The sequence below is a fragment of the Sinohyriopsis cumingii genome, chromosome 7, assembly GCF_028554795.1.
Source record: "Sinohyriopsis cumingii isolate HCF-2022 chromosome 7, ASM2855479v2, whole genome shotgun sequence".
Classification (NCBI taxonomy): domain Eukaryota; kingdom Metazoa; phylum Mollusca; class Bivalvia; order Unionida; family Unionidae; genus Sinohyriopsis; species Sinohyriopsis cumingii.
The window spans coordinates 35,478,262-35,495,232 of record NC_142967.1 but is presented as its reverse complement, the minus strand read 5'-3'; the positions used below and the strand labels follow the sequence as shown (position 1 = coordinate 35,495,232).

Sequence of the window (16,971 nt, the reverse complement as noted above, 5' to 3'; positions counted from 1 at the left end):
TATATATACATACATACATACATACATACATACATACATACATACATACATATATATATATATATATATATATATATATATATATATATATATATATATATATATATATATATATATATATATATATATATATATATATATATTATTAGGCTGATTGGGCATTATTATTTATGTTATTACATCCAGTTTTCCATTTTTAAAATTATACTTTCCAAGTGTTTAACTCGATGCAGGAGGTCGTGGGTTCGATCCCCGGCCGAGTCATGCCAAAGACTTACAAAAATGGTACTAACAGCTGCCTCGCTTGGCGCTCAGCATTAACAGGTTAGTATTAGGACTGGTCGGCCTGGTGTCAGGATAATGTGACTGGGTGGAACATCATGCTACATGTCTGCGGTATGATGCCCCCAGTGCTAGACATCACTATAAATTGCCACATTGCAGACATCGTAGGGATATGACTGAAAAATTGTTAAAGTTGCGTTAAAATCCAAATCACATCACACCATATGAAATCACCATTTTATGTAATATGTGTGAAATAACCGTATATATCTGATCTGTATGAAATCACTATGGTATATGGTATGTGCGAAATCACTATGGTATGTAACATGCGGTAAATCATCGTATATATCTGATCTGTATGAAATCACTGTAGTATACGATATGTGTGAAATCACCATGGATATCTGATATGTATGAAATCACCATGGGATAACAAAATAAATGTGATAACCTGTATATATATATATATATATATATATATATATATATATATATATATATATATATATATATATATATATATATATATATATATATGAAATCACCATGGTATATAGTATATGTGAAATCACCATGGTATATGATATGTGTGAAATCACCGTGGATATCTGACATGTATGAAATCACCACAGTGTAAAACAAAAATAATTTTAAAACCCGTACATGTCTGATCTGTATGAAATCACTACCGTATATAGTGTGTGTGAAATCACCGTAGATATTTGATAGACATGAAATCGATGTGTATGAAACCACTGTCAATAGCTGACATGCATGAACTTCTTTAGAGACATTATTGTACTGAAACAGATTTTTATCATAGTACTTTTACTACTACTAGCCACCAATCAATCAGAAGTAATTATATAACGTGTCACATTTATTCCATTTTAGGAAATTTGAGTTATGCCTCTTGTCATTAATACCATTAATTACTATTATTAGAAACATGCAATATTTTCAGTAATGGAAGAATGATAGACTGTCATATAAGCGTCTGAAATTTGCCAACAAAAGAAAAAACTGACCTCGCGACCTGGACAATCAGTTCATACGTTGTAAATGTGGTCTATGACCTATTTATAACTTGGCGATCAGTTAATATGGATTTCGTAATAGCAAGAATATAATTGTATACAAAATAAAATCAACATTTATTATTCATGCAGGTTATTTTTTTAAATTGTTATGTTTTAAATACTGTATATGCGTGCAGATTCTTGTCCACTCGGGGACACACTGGTGCTGAAGAATGGACAGAACTGTACAGGACTGGTGGAAGCCAGAAGCAGCAGTTGCTATGATCCGCTTATAAATAATACATGGTGTTGTGACACGTGTCCCACTGTGGATCATCCGACGCCAGGTAAACAATGCACGTGCTTTCCTCTGTTATACTTATTAAAACGTAATATTTTGAATAATAATTTTGTAAATTATCTTCTATTCAATAGACACAATGGATAATTTAATGTTACTGGAGAGCGTTGTGACTTTCCACGCCAAACGCATGATATGCACTAAACATTTAAATCTATAAATAAATAAATAAATAAATAAATATATATATATATATATATATATATATATATATATATATATATATATATATATATATATATATATATATATATATATATATATATAAACATACATATACATGTATATATAAATGCACCTTCATATACATTTAGCTAATTTGAACATTTCTTTGCCGTGCAAGAGGAACTCTTAACTTCACGTTCTCTATTCACTGTCTTGAGGTGGTACATATATATTCGAATCAACAGATTCGGTACGATTGTATTTACAGGAACTACCTTTTCACAAGAAAGAAATGATGAACACCGTAAAGGAGTGTTTTTAGGAGTATAAATAAAACGAAATCCACCGAGCTGTTGTTGTGAAAATTTCTAATGATTATTTCCAGACAGATTTATCGGGCCGGCGCGGAGTCCAAATGACCAATGTGTCGACATGTTTGGATCCAAATCCAGCTTCTGCAGGGTATTTTCCCTTTACATACATTATCTTGCAGTATATTTTACATCCCGATATATTTTTGTTGATTTCACAAGACCAATTTGTAAACGAAAATTCCCCAAAGCCTAATAGAGGAAGAAGAATTAATTGCAGACAGCACAACGAAACTTTAAATTGATCTAAATTATTTGTACAAAAAAAAAAAATTACGCGTGTGAGTAAAATGCTAATGTTTGAGTTAAATGTGCTTTGCTTGTATATAAGAGAGAGAGAGAGAGAGAGAGAGAGAGAGAGAGAGATTCTTGGACGTCGTGATTGCAGACTGTTAAAAATATATTTATTTTTAGAATGAATACAGCGGTTCATACGAGTCGATATGCAAATCAATGTCTTGTTATGATGACAAGATAGGCACATGTGTCCCTCAAGGGGCGGATGACGGTACCCCGTGCGCACCGGGCAAGGTATGTAAGACATGCATTTTAAAGAAAAAAAGAAAAGAAAAGAAAGAAAAATGGACCATTTTTTACTTTAATATCATCTGAATGTTTTTACTGCCTCTACACTTACATAATGCAGTACAAATATCGCTTTATCTATATATCAAAAGCCTTAACGTTTTGGCGTTATTAATGTTCCAAACTTAAATAAAATGATCTAGCTTATTAAATATAAGTTTTTATTACGTAACTGAACACCGATATACTGTGTATAACAGTTAAATAAACCCACGAATCGCCAGAAAACATCAGTTAACATGCGTATATGAAATGAATGGAAAAATGGTTTGTGTGAGTGCCAATGTTAGTTATGTATGCTGACTGATCACACTATGCGTTGATGAAAATGGCGACTAGCTGTCCGTTTGTCCTTTATACAGGTAAATGTGTGACCACCGGCGCTTAGCATCGTCTGAATTTGAATGGTTGTATAAAGATTGTAATGACTCACAATTATTAGCTTGGTCGGTCTTTACATAATGCATGTTGGGTTGAACTTGTTAACCAATTTTGTCATTCGTAATTATTTCAGTGGTGTGTCGGAGGAGTTTGCGTCATATCTAGTTCTGCACCGGCTGACCCCGGGAACGGTAACATTTTTATAAAAGTTTTCTAATTTACCCAACTTGGAAATCTAAAAACTCTACTGCGGTTTTTCAAGGCCCTGTAAAAACCTGGTTACTCCATCCCCATCATCGCATTGCCGGTGTAGCGTGCAAAACGCTACCGGACCAGCTGAAATGCCGAGTTTTGGAAACCAGCTGGTTGCATATGTAAAATGAATATATCTACAATTATAATCAAAATCTGAAATTTTTTCTCATAGTTGACTGGCTTAAATAATTAGCCTAGTCCTTTACAACCAGTAGACATTGTTAAGTGATCAGTCGGGTATCGACTAAATTATCCAGTTGAATAACACATTTCAAGCTATATCTGTCAATCAACATGTATCAATATCTAGTCATTAGTAATCCAGGCCAGCCAGCCAATCATATCCCTATAAAAAACAACTTTCCTCGAAGGCAGCTAAAATCAGTACGGGTAAAATATATTCCCTTTTGTAGTGGGTGCTAGGTTTGTAAACAGTTATTTCCTAGTTTTGTTTCCTTTGGGCGCAGTTTGTACAGCAAAACGCCATCATTACAATGTAGTTTAAGAAAATAGTGAAATCAGTCAAATGATATTTGCTTTGATTACTTCGATATTTTTCCATGTTACAATACAACGCTTTATGGATGTATTTGAACCAACAATCAGAATAGCTGTGACATCATTTCCAAGTATATTACCTTCCGTTATGATGTAATATTGCTGCATATTACTGGATAAAGCAAAAGTACATATATTAATGTACAATTGTATAATATATACTATCAATAACAAGCGAGTGTCTGATAACTGATATAACGTAATTTCGGAGGTGGGGCGGGGGGAATAATATTTCTTGTAATACTGGTTTCATTGAATTTTAAATGCAACCTAGTTACATCTTAGAAACTACTCGGTCATACCATAGGGACCGTCTATAAATGACGTCACGCACCTGGGGGGGGGGGAGGGGGGTCACACATTTGTGACGATGTGTGACGAGGGGAAGGAATTTGTTTAAAAATGTGTGACCGGGGGGGGGGGGGGGGTAAAAAAAATCGGCCAAAATCGCGTGACGTCATTTATGGATGGCCCCATAGCAGAAATAGGTCTGATAAATTTAAATATCGACAAGTATTGCAAATTAATATAGAAATGATAGCGAAATTTGCAATTAAACTTTGTACAATGTGATGCATTTTTATCGTACGATTTAAATGAATTTCTTAGCAGCGATCTCACCATGATATTGATAATAATTCATCAGATTGCTTCTACGGTGATGCCTACCCGGCATTCTGCCAGACAAACATTCAGTACCCAAATGTGGCCCTTTACTGCACGCAACAAGGCTACTTCAAGAGTTGCTGTTCTACGTGCAAACGTTATGCCAACGAGTCAAATCCAAGTAAAATGACTCACTCTTTCTGTCTGCCCCACCCCCCCCCCACACAAACACACACACACAGAAAGAACGCATTTTAGCATCAAATAATGAGTCAGTCTGTTTGCGTTGGTTAACTCTTCCTGTAGAATTGGCACATAGTAGGAATGGATCACCATTTCAAATTAAAATAAGAAAAATAAATATAAATGAATAAACAATTTATATCGGCTTTTACTAGAGAAGATGTACCTTTTTTATACATAATGTGGACCCACTAATAGCCATTTAATTTAATTTCACATTTTTTACGCTAAAATATGCAAATTGTACCAGTTATCAAGTATTTTGTATAAAAGAATCGTATCTTGAATTAAAGAAAAGCAGAGAGATATTTTTCTGTATGTAACTATTTTAATTCTATAATTTTTATGGCTGCACTTGTTTACAGTAACATCTCAGTAAATCAATCAGCAGTTACTCGAATACTCTGCATCCTTCGAATATTTTTTTAAAGTCCTGTTGTAAAGCATTCTCATGTGTTAGTCATCGAAAATTCGAACAATCGCTAAGTCGAACAAAACAGTATAGCTTGGGGTTTTTCGGGTTTTCAAAGCTAGTATGTATGTATGTATGTACCTACATACTTACCTACTGAACTATGCATATATGTATTTATGTATGCACCTTCCTGACCGATCACCTACATAGTATCTACATCATTTCCTAACTACTTGACTCCCTACTTATATACCTATGTATCTACATATATATTCATCTGCCTAAAGGTTGTAAGTATGGAGACAAGAAGCCAGATGATTGTAAGAAAGGAGTGGAGGCCAGCTCTTTCAGTGAATACTGCAGTGCCCATGATGCAGACTGTTGTGACACGTGTGGGAGACACAAGAACGTCAGTAACCCAAGTATGTCTACATATTGAAATGTTGATGACTTTGGTGTGAAATTTATTCTACGTTTTGTTTTAGTTAAGTCTTATATATGCATAACAATGTATATACACACTATCTTTGTACTTTTAGAGTTGAAGGAAGAAAATATAAATAAAATCACTTCTTTGTACGTGTATTTGTATGTGTGTGCAAGAGAGAGAGAGAGAGAGAGAGAGAGAGAGACAGGCAGACAAACAGACATTTAGATAGATGCACAAGGAATGTCGGGGTAATGTTGTTTCTTTGTGGTGTAAGTCGAATATAGCACAAATAAATCTTGTGTAATCTTGCTTGGAAATGTCCTCTGGTAGTGTTTGAAGTTTTAACGTATGTAAACTTCATTACTTAACATTGCTCTAACAGTTCAGCTATTGTAACGGGTCATAGAGATGGAGATAACCCAAAAACTAAGCGATAATCACATAACTTGGTGCGATATAATGAACCAAGAAGAGGGAATCAACCCCGAGATTAATAAGGTGCAGAACGAGTGCAGTACTGAATTGTTATCCAGATCGTGAAATAATTCGAAGAAGAAGAAGAAAATAACACTGGTTGCAACACATCATTATTGGGCAGAGCCAAAGATCAGACTGAACAAAACCGATCTCAAGTTTCTGGAGTCTTTCCAGATATAACACAAACATTTTAATCCTTTCTCATACTTGTAATTGTGTTCTGTTGATGACGTTTATCACATAAAATATTGATCAGTTGACGTATTTTTAATGTATTTCTTAGACTGTCCGTACGGTGACAAGAATTCGGCCCGTTGTAAGGCCCTCATGGATGACACCCTTGGACCAGGCAACTGCTACAACTATCAGAACAGTAAAGACTGTTGTGAGACCTGCCCTAAATACTACAATGCTTCACATAGCGGTACGTTCATCTCATCTGTACGTATTGCTAGAGCAGCTTTCTTTGTGTATGTTCATCTCATATCCACGTATTTTTATATCAGCTGTTCCTATGTGTGTTGATATCACATGCACTTACTGTCGTGTCAGATGTTTTACGTAAACTCACCAAATCTGTACGTATTGTTACATCTGCTGTCATTGAGTGTTCATCTCATACGTACTTATTGTCACAACAGCTGTCTTTACGTGTACTCATCACATCTGTACGTACTGTCACATTAGCTGTCTTTGTGTGCTCATCACATCTGTACGTACTGTCACATTAGCTGTCTTTACGTGTACTCATCACATATGTACGTACTGTCACATTAGCTGTCTTTGTGTGCTCATCACATCTGTACGTACTGTCACATTAGCTGTCTTTACGTGTACTCATTACATCTGTACGTACTGTCACATTAGCTGTCTTTGTGTGCTCATCACATCAGTAAAATCTATACAACACAAGGTTCATATAAACCCGATAATCTGCGTGAACAAAGTTTAAATATATTTACTGATCAAGCCCTTTTTCCATGAGGTGTTTGACATAACAATGGCAACTATTTATCTCCATTTTTATATCACCTATCAGTAGTGAATAGGGACGATTCAGGGACAATGGGACTTATCATTAAAAACACCCCTGGGACTATATAGGGACTATGTAAATTTAACATGGAGAAAACCCCTGGGACAATATAGGGACAAGGGGAATTAACATTAGGCAATAGTTCGTGGGACTGTCAAGGGACAAGGTTAATTAACATGGGGAAAAATCGTGGGACGATATAGGGACAAGGGAAATTGAACATGGGGAAAAAAGTCTTGGGTCACTCTATTTTTTTTTATAAAAAAAAATGGGGTAGGCAATGGAAAGTCAATCTCTTTTCGAGACCTATGAGTGGCCCTGAAAAGGGCCTTTGGGTTTCTTTTTTTTTCTTCTTTTATTTCCTCCACTTCTTCATCCATCCCCTTATCTTTTCTAATAATCCTTTCTTCTTCTTCTTTATATCTGACTCCGGTAACCAGTCAGGATGGCCCAACTCTCTAAACTTCCTCTGTATTTTCATCCAATTGTTGTTAAGCCTCTCAAACTCTTCCTTTTTCTTTTTGTTTTCCTCATCTTTTCTTTCTTCCCTCCATCTCTCTTTAATCTTCTCTACTTCTTCCTCCATTACTTTTCTCATCAGATCTTCTCCTTTCTTCATCTTGTCCAACCCCCATTTTACATTCCTCCACTCTGTCCAGTACAATATCTTTTCTAGGAAGCACCGGACTTGGATGACATGATCCAGTGCTTCCTTCAAACTTCCCACTCTGAAGTAAGGTGGGTTAATGAAGCCTCTTGACTTATTGACTTCTTCTTCTATCATGCCTGCTATGATATCTCTTGCTGTCTTTAGGCCTTGAACTTGACTGGTTACCAAGTCTTTCATATCTCCATGCCTCCATTCCTCTTCTATTCTTCCTACAACATATTCTACATCCATTATCCAAAAATAGATGTCTCTCAATAGATTAAATAAAACTGATACTTGAGTCATTTTGCATCAGTTATTCCTTAGAATGGTTCCAACATCAAACTTTGTGGGTTCTTATAGTGAAAGCGCGGACGTGAAGGAAAACATCCCCCAAAACAAAATTGATATTACCTAGATCATCACTTAAAACGCGCGAACGTGAAGGAAAACATCCCCTACTTTTCTCATTTCATATGATCTACTATCCACATACGTGAAGCATCAATAAACAAACCCCTAATCTGCTATTTACACACGCAAAGCATTAAAATGAAACCCTAATCTACTATTCACACTAACCTATGCTAGCCCTTATTAACACACAATCATATACATTAACTTATACACTCTCACTATAAAAAAGAGTCAGTGTTTATATTCACACTACTCTACATACACACATTGGCAAATCGATTGTTATTTCTTTTCTAAAGGTTTGGGTAGCCCTGAAAAGGGCTGTTTGTTTTTAACTCCAGATGCACCTATCTAATGCTGGCACCTTCCTGGCCTGGCACCACACACACATCTTCTTCCCCAGTCTCCTTTTACCTTTTTTCTTGGGAGTGCAGAGGCGGGATAAGTGGCTTCAGAATCACAATTTTCTGTCTCTGGGATTCTGAAATTTCTTCTCTCCTTTTCCTCCTCTTCTTTTTTTCTTCTTTCCTCCTCCTCTTTCCACAATTGTGGTATTCATTGTCTTGTCAACGAATGAACAGGGTAGCTAGACTGCCCAGTGATGTTAAATTTATACTAAAAGCGCGGACGTGAAGGAAAACATCCCCTAAAACAAAATTGATCTTAGCTAGATCATGACCAAACAACGCGCGGACCTAAAAGAAACACTCACTCACTTTTTTTATACTGCCCATCACTATTCTAAAAAATTTTATTAAACAAATAATATACTATTCACATACGCAAAGCAATCCAGTCAAACCCCAAATCTACTCTCCACGCACGTCAAACAGCAAAAAAAAAAACATGATCTTAATCTACTATCCACACAAACGTACGTGAGCACTTACAAACACACAATCCTATACACAAACACATACACTCACACTATAAAAAAGAGTCAGTGTTTATATTCACGCTACTCTACCTACACACATTGGCAAATCGATTGTTATTTCTTTTCTAGAGTATTGGGTAGCCCTGAAAAGGGCTGTTTTTTTGTTTGCTATGGCAATCTTTTAGTTTCTAAGAATGCGACGTCCTCTGAGGATAGACTTTCTGACGATAGGTCTGCTTCTTCGGAAAGAGAAGAAGAACTCTTTGGTGTCGATACGACAATCGACAAAGCCTCTGTCAGGTTCAGGTTGCTGCTGCTGCTGTTGTTGCTGTTGCTGCTGTCTCTGAAGTCTGTACTTCTCTGTCCATTCTTCTTTCTCCCTGTTCACTTCTTCTCTGAAGAGCTCTTCTATCAGGTCTTCAGTGACTTTTAGCATTCTCACATTCTCTATCTCTTCTGGCTTCGGTATCAGACTGTGTCTGACCCTATGCAAATTCACGTAGGCTTCGTTTAGCTTAGCTAGTTTGGAGCACATCTTCGTAGGAGGATGAGTCGACAATGGATGGTTAGACTGGAAACTTCCCCGGTTCTTAAAGTCCAAGCGCGGACGTGAAGGAAAACATCCCTCTACGGTTTTCGAGCCGCAACGTTCAATGAGTGTCATGAGAGGGATAGTAAGAAGTCAAAGAGCATGAATCAACATTCTTATAGCCAAACAAAAGACAAAGGCATTTTTTTCAAAACAAGATTTTTTATTCAAAATCACTTAACACTAACAAACAACTCTAACATTTTTAACAATAATCCAACAATATAACATCAAACATTTTTTTTTCAAATCACAAACATTTTTTTAATTAACACTCTACTTTAAACAGGGCTGACAACGTTGTGAATGAAATTGTGATTTCCACTGTTGGAAGTCATTAGGCCATTGATGGACACTACGTTTCCTAGCTTGAGACAAAAGATAAGCATAATGGTCACAAAACCATCTATCTACTTTCACATCGTTTCTAGAAGAAGAACGAGGATCAAAATGAGTCACTAAATGTTCTAAGGAATAGCCCAGGCTGCGATGATGCAGAAAATACACACAGTACTGTCTACACACCAAGGAATCTGTGCCTTGTAATTTCACATTATTGAATCGGGTGGTCTGAGCATTTCTTCTCATAAAGTCAATGATATCGTCTTCCAAAGGGGGCAATCCGTACGAATCAAAATATTCCACACATCCTTCTTGAGGAAAGTAAACGGCTACCCAGTGGGTTCCTGGGAGATGACTGTCGTCCGTGTTGATCACATAAGCTAGATGGTCTTGAGGTTTGCGATGAGGGAGTTCATCTTTAGCACAGACGACAGGATTCCAAGAAGCCGTATACGAACTGTGGTTCAAAAGGTAATAAAGTTCCCAGGTATCCATGTTTTGTGTCTTTTTTTTCTTCTTCACAGGTAATAATAAGTCATCAATTCGATCCTGACTTTTTGCTTGAAAATGTTTGACAAATAACCGTTTCTTCGTTTCGTCTCCTCACTCTGATTCAGGAGAGCTTCGATACGATGGATCTCTTGAGTGGTTAATGGTGGACAAGAATGTTCACGCAAGTCTTTATACGACTGATGCAACACGACTTCGTCCGAGATGAGACTCCAAGCTTCGTCCAGATACTCGTCCAATTTTTCTTCTTGACTCAGCATCAGGCATTTATCGTGTTGAATTTGACTGGGATGATCGTTTTGACATCCATAGCAATCTTTCTTGATCAATTCCGTCATTTTTTCGACCAAGTGTTTGGCAAAACAGGAGACTAAATGGGCTTCTTGTTCTGGCCATCTTGACTTCATCATGACAACTTCTTCGTCTTTGTCTTGGGATTCTCCTTCCACGGTCTCCTCACATTCCATGCCCAAAGTTTCTCCACTAGGTAAAGAGGGATAACAGTCTTCCATAGCTTCTAATAGTCTAGAATGACGTCTCTCAAACTGTTGATTTGTATCGTATTATCGAATTCTGCATACAGGATGACGTTTACTGTCTCTTTCACTTCTTCTGCAAACTGAAGTTCCACACGAATCTGGCCGGATTTTATAGGGTGGAAATGTCCCTCGTCACTGCCTTGGTCTGGAATGAAATCGAAAGCCCACAAAGCATAGCCTCCAGCGTAATCGTCGTACGTAATGCCGTGACTGGTGTTGGTCCCTAACTGGCCGGTGGCTTCGTACAGGGACAAGTACGATCTCAAGTAATTCATCTTCGTGTCACTAAAGTCAGGTTCGAAAGGTCTGGTACACAAGGTCTTGCCATCGCGACTGACTTCGATTTTCTTCACCTTAAAGTGTTTAAACTTAAATGGATTTTTAGTGAAGTCTCCGTTGAAGGCTGAATTCTTGACCATACCAAGGATTAAACGTTTGGGTAACTGTCCTTGAAACAGATGATCTTCGATCATGGAATGATGTCCAGTGGGAATGGTGAAGGTTTTCACTTCCACGCGTCGTATGGGATATTTGGCGGTCGTTCTGCTCAATGTCTGACTAATGTCGTTTCCCACTTTGGGTAACACTTCCACGCGTCGTACGTAGAGTTTGACCTCCTCGATTTTGCTTTTAGGATTGCCACCAGTAGTAGCATCAGCATCAGCCAACAAATGGAAAGCAGTACTGCTACGATTCAGTCTCAAGCGAACATTTACCCTGTTCAGCAAATATTTCTCTTGCAACCACATGTCCAAATGCAAACGATCCATCAGTTCTAAACTCTTTCCATCTTTGATTTTGTTTCGTCTTTCCTCAAAGCCGTCATTGTCTTTATCTATTATGTCAAACTTGGTCGCTTCGTCAGGTTCCCATAGCACGCAAGCATTGAGATGAGTATTCTTGGCATCTATTCCGTACGTCAAGAGATTTTCCAGGTAGGCACGGTAAGGGTAAGTACCCACGCTGCTGCTGACCAGTTTGTTATTCAAGTACAAGTCCATTGAGCTGAACAAGGAATGCATGAAATTGTTGACGGAAGCCACTTTCTCGTCACCGTCTATACCACCTCCATTCTTATCTAGAACTTTGACTTTCAAGTACAAGTAACTTCTATTCAGATCGATGTAATCTTCGGGCTGTCCCTTGATTTCAAACTCGATGGGAGCGGAATCTGTCAAAGAGGAGACGGGGTGAAATTCCACCCATTGGGATTCTTGCATGGTCATCATGGTGGGGGGCATGGCAAACAGATCCAGTTCCGACCTGGAACAGGCGCAAGACTCTCGGTGCATCATTTTTTTTTGTTGCTGTTTCTCAATAATCGAAAACGTTTAAGTCTCGAACGGTTCTTCTTTTCTTTGCCTTTCTAGCTTTAGACGTGTGAAGTCTGGTGAAAGGGTGTTTTCTTCGTCGTCTCTTTCTGCCTTGTCCTTGCTGAATACCTGACTCGGTAGCGTGCAGGGCATTTATAGGTGTGTCTCGTCGTCCCAAAAGGTCTTTACCCGTTTGTAGCAAGACATTTTTGCCTGCCCTCATGAAGGCTTCTTTGAGGTTTTGTTTGTCGATGATGACATTTTGGAGAAATTCTTTGCCTTGCGTCAGTGCCGCATCTTTCAAGGCGTGCAATCCGCGTGTCACCATCGGTTTCAACACCGGGGCCACCGAACGAAAGGCCGATTTTAACATATCTCCTAAACCGTGTCCTCGCTGTCGAGCAACCCCTCGGTACACTGGATACATGACTTACGAGTCGCTAGAGAACCGTTTTCGAAAATGGAGTTTCACCGTGACTTTTCCTTTGGTGAATGGAATATTTTGTCCCAAATCTCCTTTTATAGCAATGTTGACCGTGTCCAAATACGATTTGCTGACAGGCAAATAATGAGGATGTACAAATTCGCGGTGGACGTGGTAAGTGTTTCCACCTTCCTGGTCAGTGACCGTGGCAGAATCCACTTTGAAAGGAATGACACGCAGTAACGGCACAGAGGTGTGTCCCACCACGTTGTACTCCACCACACTGTAGTACACGAACATCAAATTCAGTCCCTGGTTCAGTTCTACCGGGAAACGAAAATACCTTGCAAAATGCCCGTTGTTGTCAATCTCTGCTTTCTCAATCTTTTTGGTCTTTTTATCCGTGACCAAATTGAGGTCTCCACCCAAAATGTCATACAATTCAGGGCAAAATTTAATACGTATAGTTTTTTCCTCACTTTCAAATTTGACGAGTAGACGGTGAGACAGTTTGTGGAACTCAATGGTGACACGTTTTTTTAGTCCGGTCAGAACTTTGTCAAATGCTGCACAGAATTTGTCAGCGATGGCCTCCACCAGATGTTGACCACTAAAATAATGGCCTGAGTTAATTTTAAAGTGATAAACGTAAAAAGGAGGAGAAGGGTCACTGCTGCTGCGGGGTATTGGGGTCTTCGGAAGTGATTTATGTTGAGAAGTGGTCGTCATGGTTTGCTGCACTATTGGGTCCAGAATTTCGACGTCAAAAGTGTTTTGAGTTTCAGTGATGTTTTTGATTTGTGTTGGATAAATCATTTCTACCAAAGCAACTTCCCAATGGGCTTCGTGATCTAACTGGATGGCCTGAGGTAATTTGGCCGTGTAACAGCACAACGTGTTGTGGGGAAACACCTCCATGGAACTGTCACTGGGTAAGGTTAAGTAAAATTGGTTTTGGTGACTCATAATTCCAGAGTTCTGTGGCTGTCCGAGGGGTTACTGGACGTCAGAGGCGTGTCTCCGCTCAAAATGGGGTTCTGGTTGTGGTTGGAATGGTGACTGGCACTGGCACTGGACACAAGGTTCTCGTGGTTCCCGTTCGAGGTGAATTTCAGGGAGGGATTAGGAAGCAGGTAACCGATGCAACTGCTCAATAAAATGGTCCACAATTGTTTGTCTCCTTGTTGCAAACTCAAATTGGCGATGGCTGCCCCGATGACACAATACACCACGAAGATTTGGCAGAAAAAGACGATTTGCGTTTCAGGCACACGTTCTCCACACCATACCCACAAGGGTTGTTTTTGTAAATCTTGCACAGAAGAACTAGGTGAAGGAGTGGTCGACGTAGCTGCGTCTGTTTGAAAGGGCATGATGGTCACTTCTTTTTATAGTCGATGACTTGCGAAGCGTCGATCCAAGAATCAAAACTGGGTGGATATCCTTTCCAACGTACTTTAACTTCTTTGACACGTCGTTTGCCCACTTTACGGGTTCTGCGTTCGAGAATGCTTTCGATGTCGTACACGTCGTCTTCTTTTTTGGTGACACGTTGTAACTCGGGCAAATAAAGCGTTCCTTTGAGCACTTCTCCGTTCACGTCTTCCAATTTATAGACGGCAGGATGACGGCCATGCACTCGTCCAGTGACACGAAACAATTCGGTGGTCCACTTACGTAAGTAACATTTGTCGAAAGTGCGTTTGGTTTTGCCAATGCGCACCCAATCTCCTACGGTCAACTCTCCACTTTTCTTGGGGACAGTCCTCGTCGGGGACGTACCAAACAGGTGCTCAAACACCAACACTTCGTTCTCGGGAGTCACTTCTTGCGGGGCACGTCCGATGCTTCGATGGTAGATTGGTTGTACGCTTGCACCAGGTGCGGTAAGATGTCGATGTACTTCAGAGTGTGGTGATGCGTAAAATATTTCCACATGCGTTCTTTCAAAGTGCGTTGAAAACGTTCCACGATGCTGGCTTTGGTTTCAGGATTCTCGGTGGTAAAAAAATGAATGTCACGTTTCTTTAATTCTTTTTGGAAAGCTTGGTTCAGAAATTCGGTACTTTTGTCCGTTTGCCATCAAAGAGGGTGACGACTGCATTGTTTCAACACCCGTTGCAGGGCTCGCACTAACTCGCTGCTCGATTTGGAAGTCAAGGGTACGACCCAGGCAAATTTGGAAAAGACGTCGATGACACAAAACAAATATTTGTAGCCACGATTGTAGCTGGCCAAATGAGAGACATCGGGTAAGTCGGCTTGCCATTGATGATCGATGCCTTCCACTTGGGTGCGACTTCTGGCAAACTTGCGTCAAATGGGTTTGTGTAAAGTGTAAGTAGCTTGTTCTTGTAACCATCGTTGCACTTGAGGTAAACGGAGACTTTTCAGTCGCGTTTTGGCAGCACGATACAATTTTTGAACTCCTGCGTAACCTGCAGGATGGGAGGGATCGTAGTAAATGCTGGCTAAGACTTTTTCCATTTCTTTTGGCTTGTGTGTTAATAAGGCACCCACTCTTGGAAGATGCTACTCTTTTTCTCTTGGGGTATTATTTTGGATTGTAATGCTTTGCGTGTGCGACCGGCAATAGGTGTCGAGGAGGAGGAGAATGTCTGAACAGGGGATATTTTTTCTTGTTTCACTTCTGTCTTCACCTTCTTTTTCTCTTCTGATGAAGAAGGGGTGGTCATCATCTTTTTAATCCATCCAATTCTGGAGGTAGGTGGTGTCGTTAACTTGCGTACTTTTTCTGGTGGAGTTTGAAACCCTTCTTCTTCTTCTTCTCCTTTTTCTGTCTTGGTCACTGGTAGTGGTGGTGGTCGTGGTACTGGTTATTGTGCTGGACTTTTCGTCAAGGTCTTAAAATCTTTCAGAGTGGGTAGAGCTGTTTCGTCTAAAGCTTTCTGGTGAAAGAGTTGCAGTCGTTGCAAGAGTTGACCGTACTTTTGCGATTTTTCTGTTTCGGACAAATCTTGGCGATCCATCATGGACTGCAATTCGTGTTGTAACTGGGACATCTCGCTCAAATTGGGATTGGGAGGTAAATGCGGGGTGCGTTGTTCTTGCCAACGATGGTATTCCATCCATCGTTTGTAAGGCACTAAAGCTAGTTTTCGTCCTTCCATGGGGTTGTCAGGGGTCGATTCTGAGATCTTGGGACTTTCGAGGGCCTTTTTATCTTGCTCCCACCAATCCTCCCAACATGGTTCCCAAGACTCCTTTCAGTAAGGGGCCTAACAAGAGGGGTAAAATACCTCCACGTTGGACCAACATCTTCTTCTTTTGACGAATGGGAATTTTCTTTTGAACCATTTGGCGAAGAACGTGACGATGTTTGCCTAAGCATTGTTTCTGGTATTTGGACAAAGGGATCGTGCCTTTCAAGACGTTCAAACAACATTCGCACACGGTATCGATGACCTCTTTGGAGGCTGATTGAATGAGCTTTTTTCGTAGGGGTGGAGAAGCTTTGGACAGGACAGATAACATGTCCCCATGTTTGACTAAACGAGGAGGCAGTCCTTTTCTTTTCTTTCCTTGGGGTTGTTTAGAAGAGGGATGTTTTCTGGAGGGTGACATCTTCAGGAGCACCAAAACACTGATACCCCCGACTTGGCCACAGGCGTTTTTTATACTGGAACGCGTCGCCACTGATTGTCTTTACGTTGTATCAACTTCAGGACAGGCATGACACGTCGTGCAGGGGTACGCAACGGACTAAATCGAGCCAGTTCTTGCTTGGACAAATCCAGTAAACTTTGTAACATGCCCGATCTTTCTTGAACTTTGATTTTGGGAGCAGGTACTTTGTGAGCAGCAGCCACTGCCACTAAATTGGAGGGTCCTGCCAATGGGGAAGTTCTTGGGGTCATCAACGGAGAAGTTCTTTTTGTGATCAACGTCTCCAAGTACTCTTCAGTTCTTGGTGTCATCAACGGAGAAGTGGATGAACGTGAGGCTGCCGGAGACGCAGTCACCGCCGTGGCAGGTCGTGGTTTGCGAGTGTAAGGTTGCGTCCTGGCCGAAGTGCCTCTCTTGCGACTAGATTTCTTTTGTGGACTTTTCTTTTTCTGGGGGCTTTTTCTCTGTTTCTTTTTCTGGGGGCTTCTTTTCTT

At 39.7% G+C, this 16,971-nt stretch overlaps 1 protein-coding gene across 1 annotated transcript in view; it reads left to right on the top strand.

Annotated features, from left to right (window-relative positions):
- LOC149795013 (uncharacterized) overlaps positions 1-16,971 on the top strand; it is a 70,085-nt gene that overhangs the window by 18,672 nt on the left and 34,442 nt on the right. Inside the window, exons 5-11 of the mRNA XM_089964678.1 lie at positions 1,505-1,654; positions 2,219-2,295; positions 2,619-2,735; positions 3,304-3,361; positions 4,630-4,770; positions 5,535-5,669; positions 6,438-6,578. Of these exons, the coding sequence (XP_089820804.1) occupies positions 1,505-1,654; positions 2,219-2,295; positions 2,619-2,735; positions 3,304-3,361; positions 4,630-4,770; positions 5,535-5,669; positions 6,438-6,578 (819 nt within the window). The remainder of the gene's footprint in view (positions 1-1,504; positions 1,655-2,218; positions 2,296-2,618; positions 2,736-3,303; positions 3,362-4,629; positions 4,771-5,534; positions 5,670-6,437; positions 6,579-16,971) is intronic.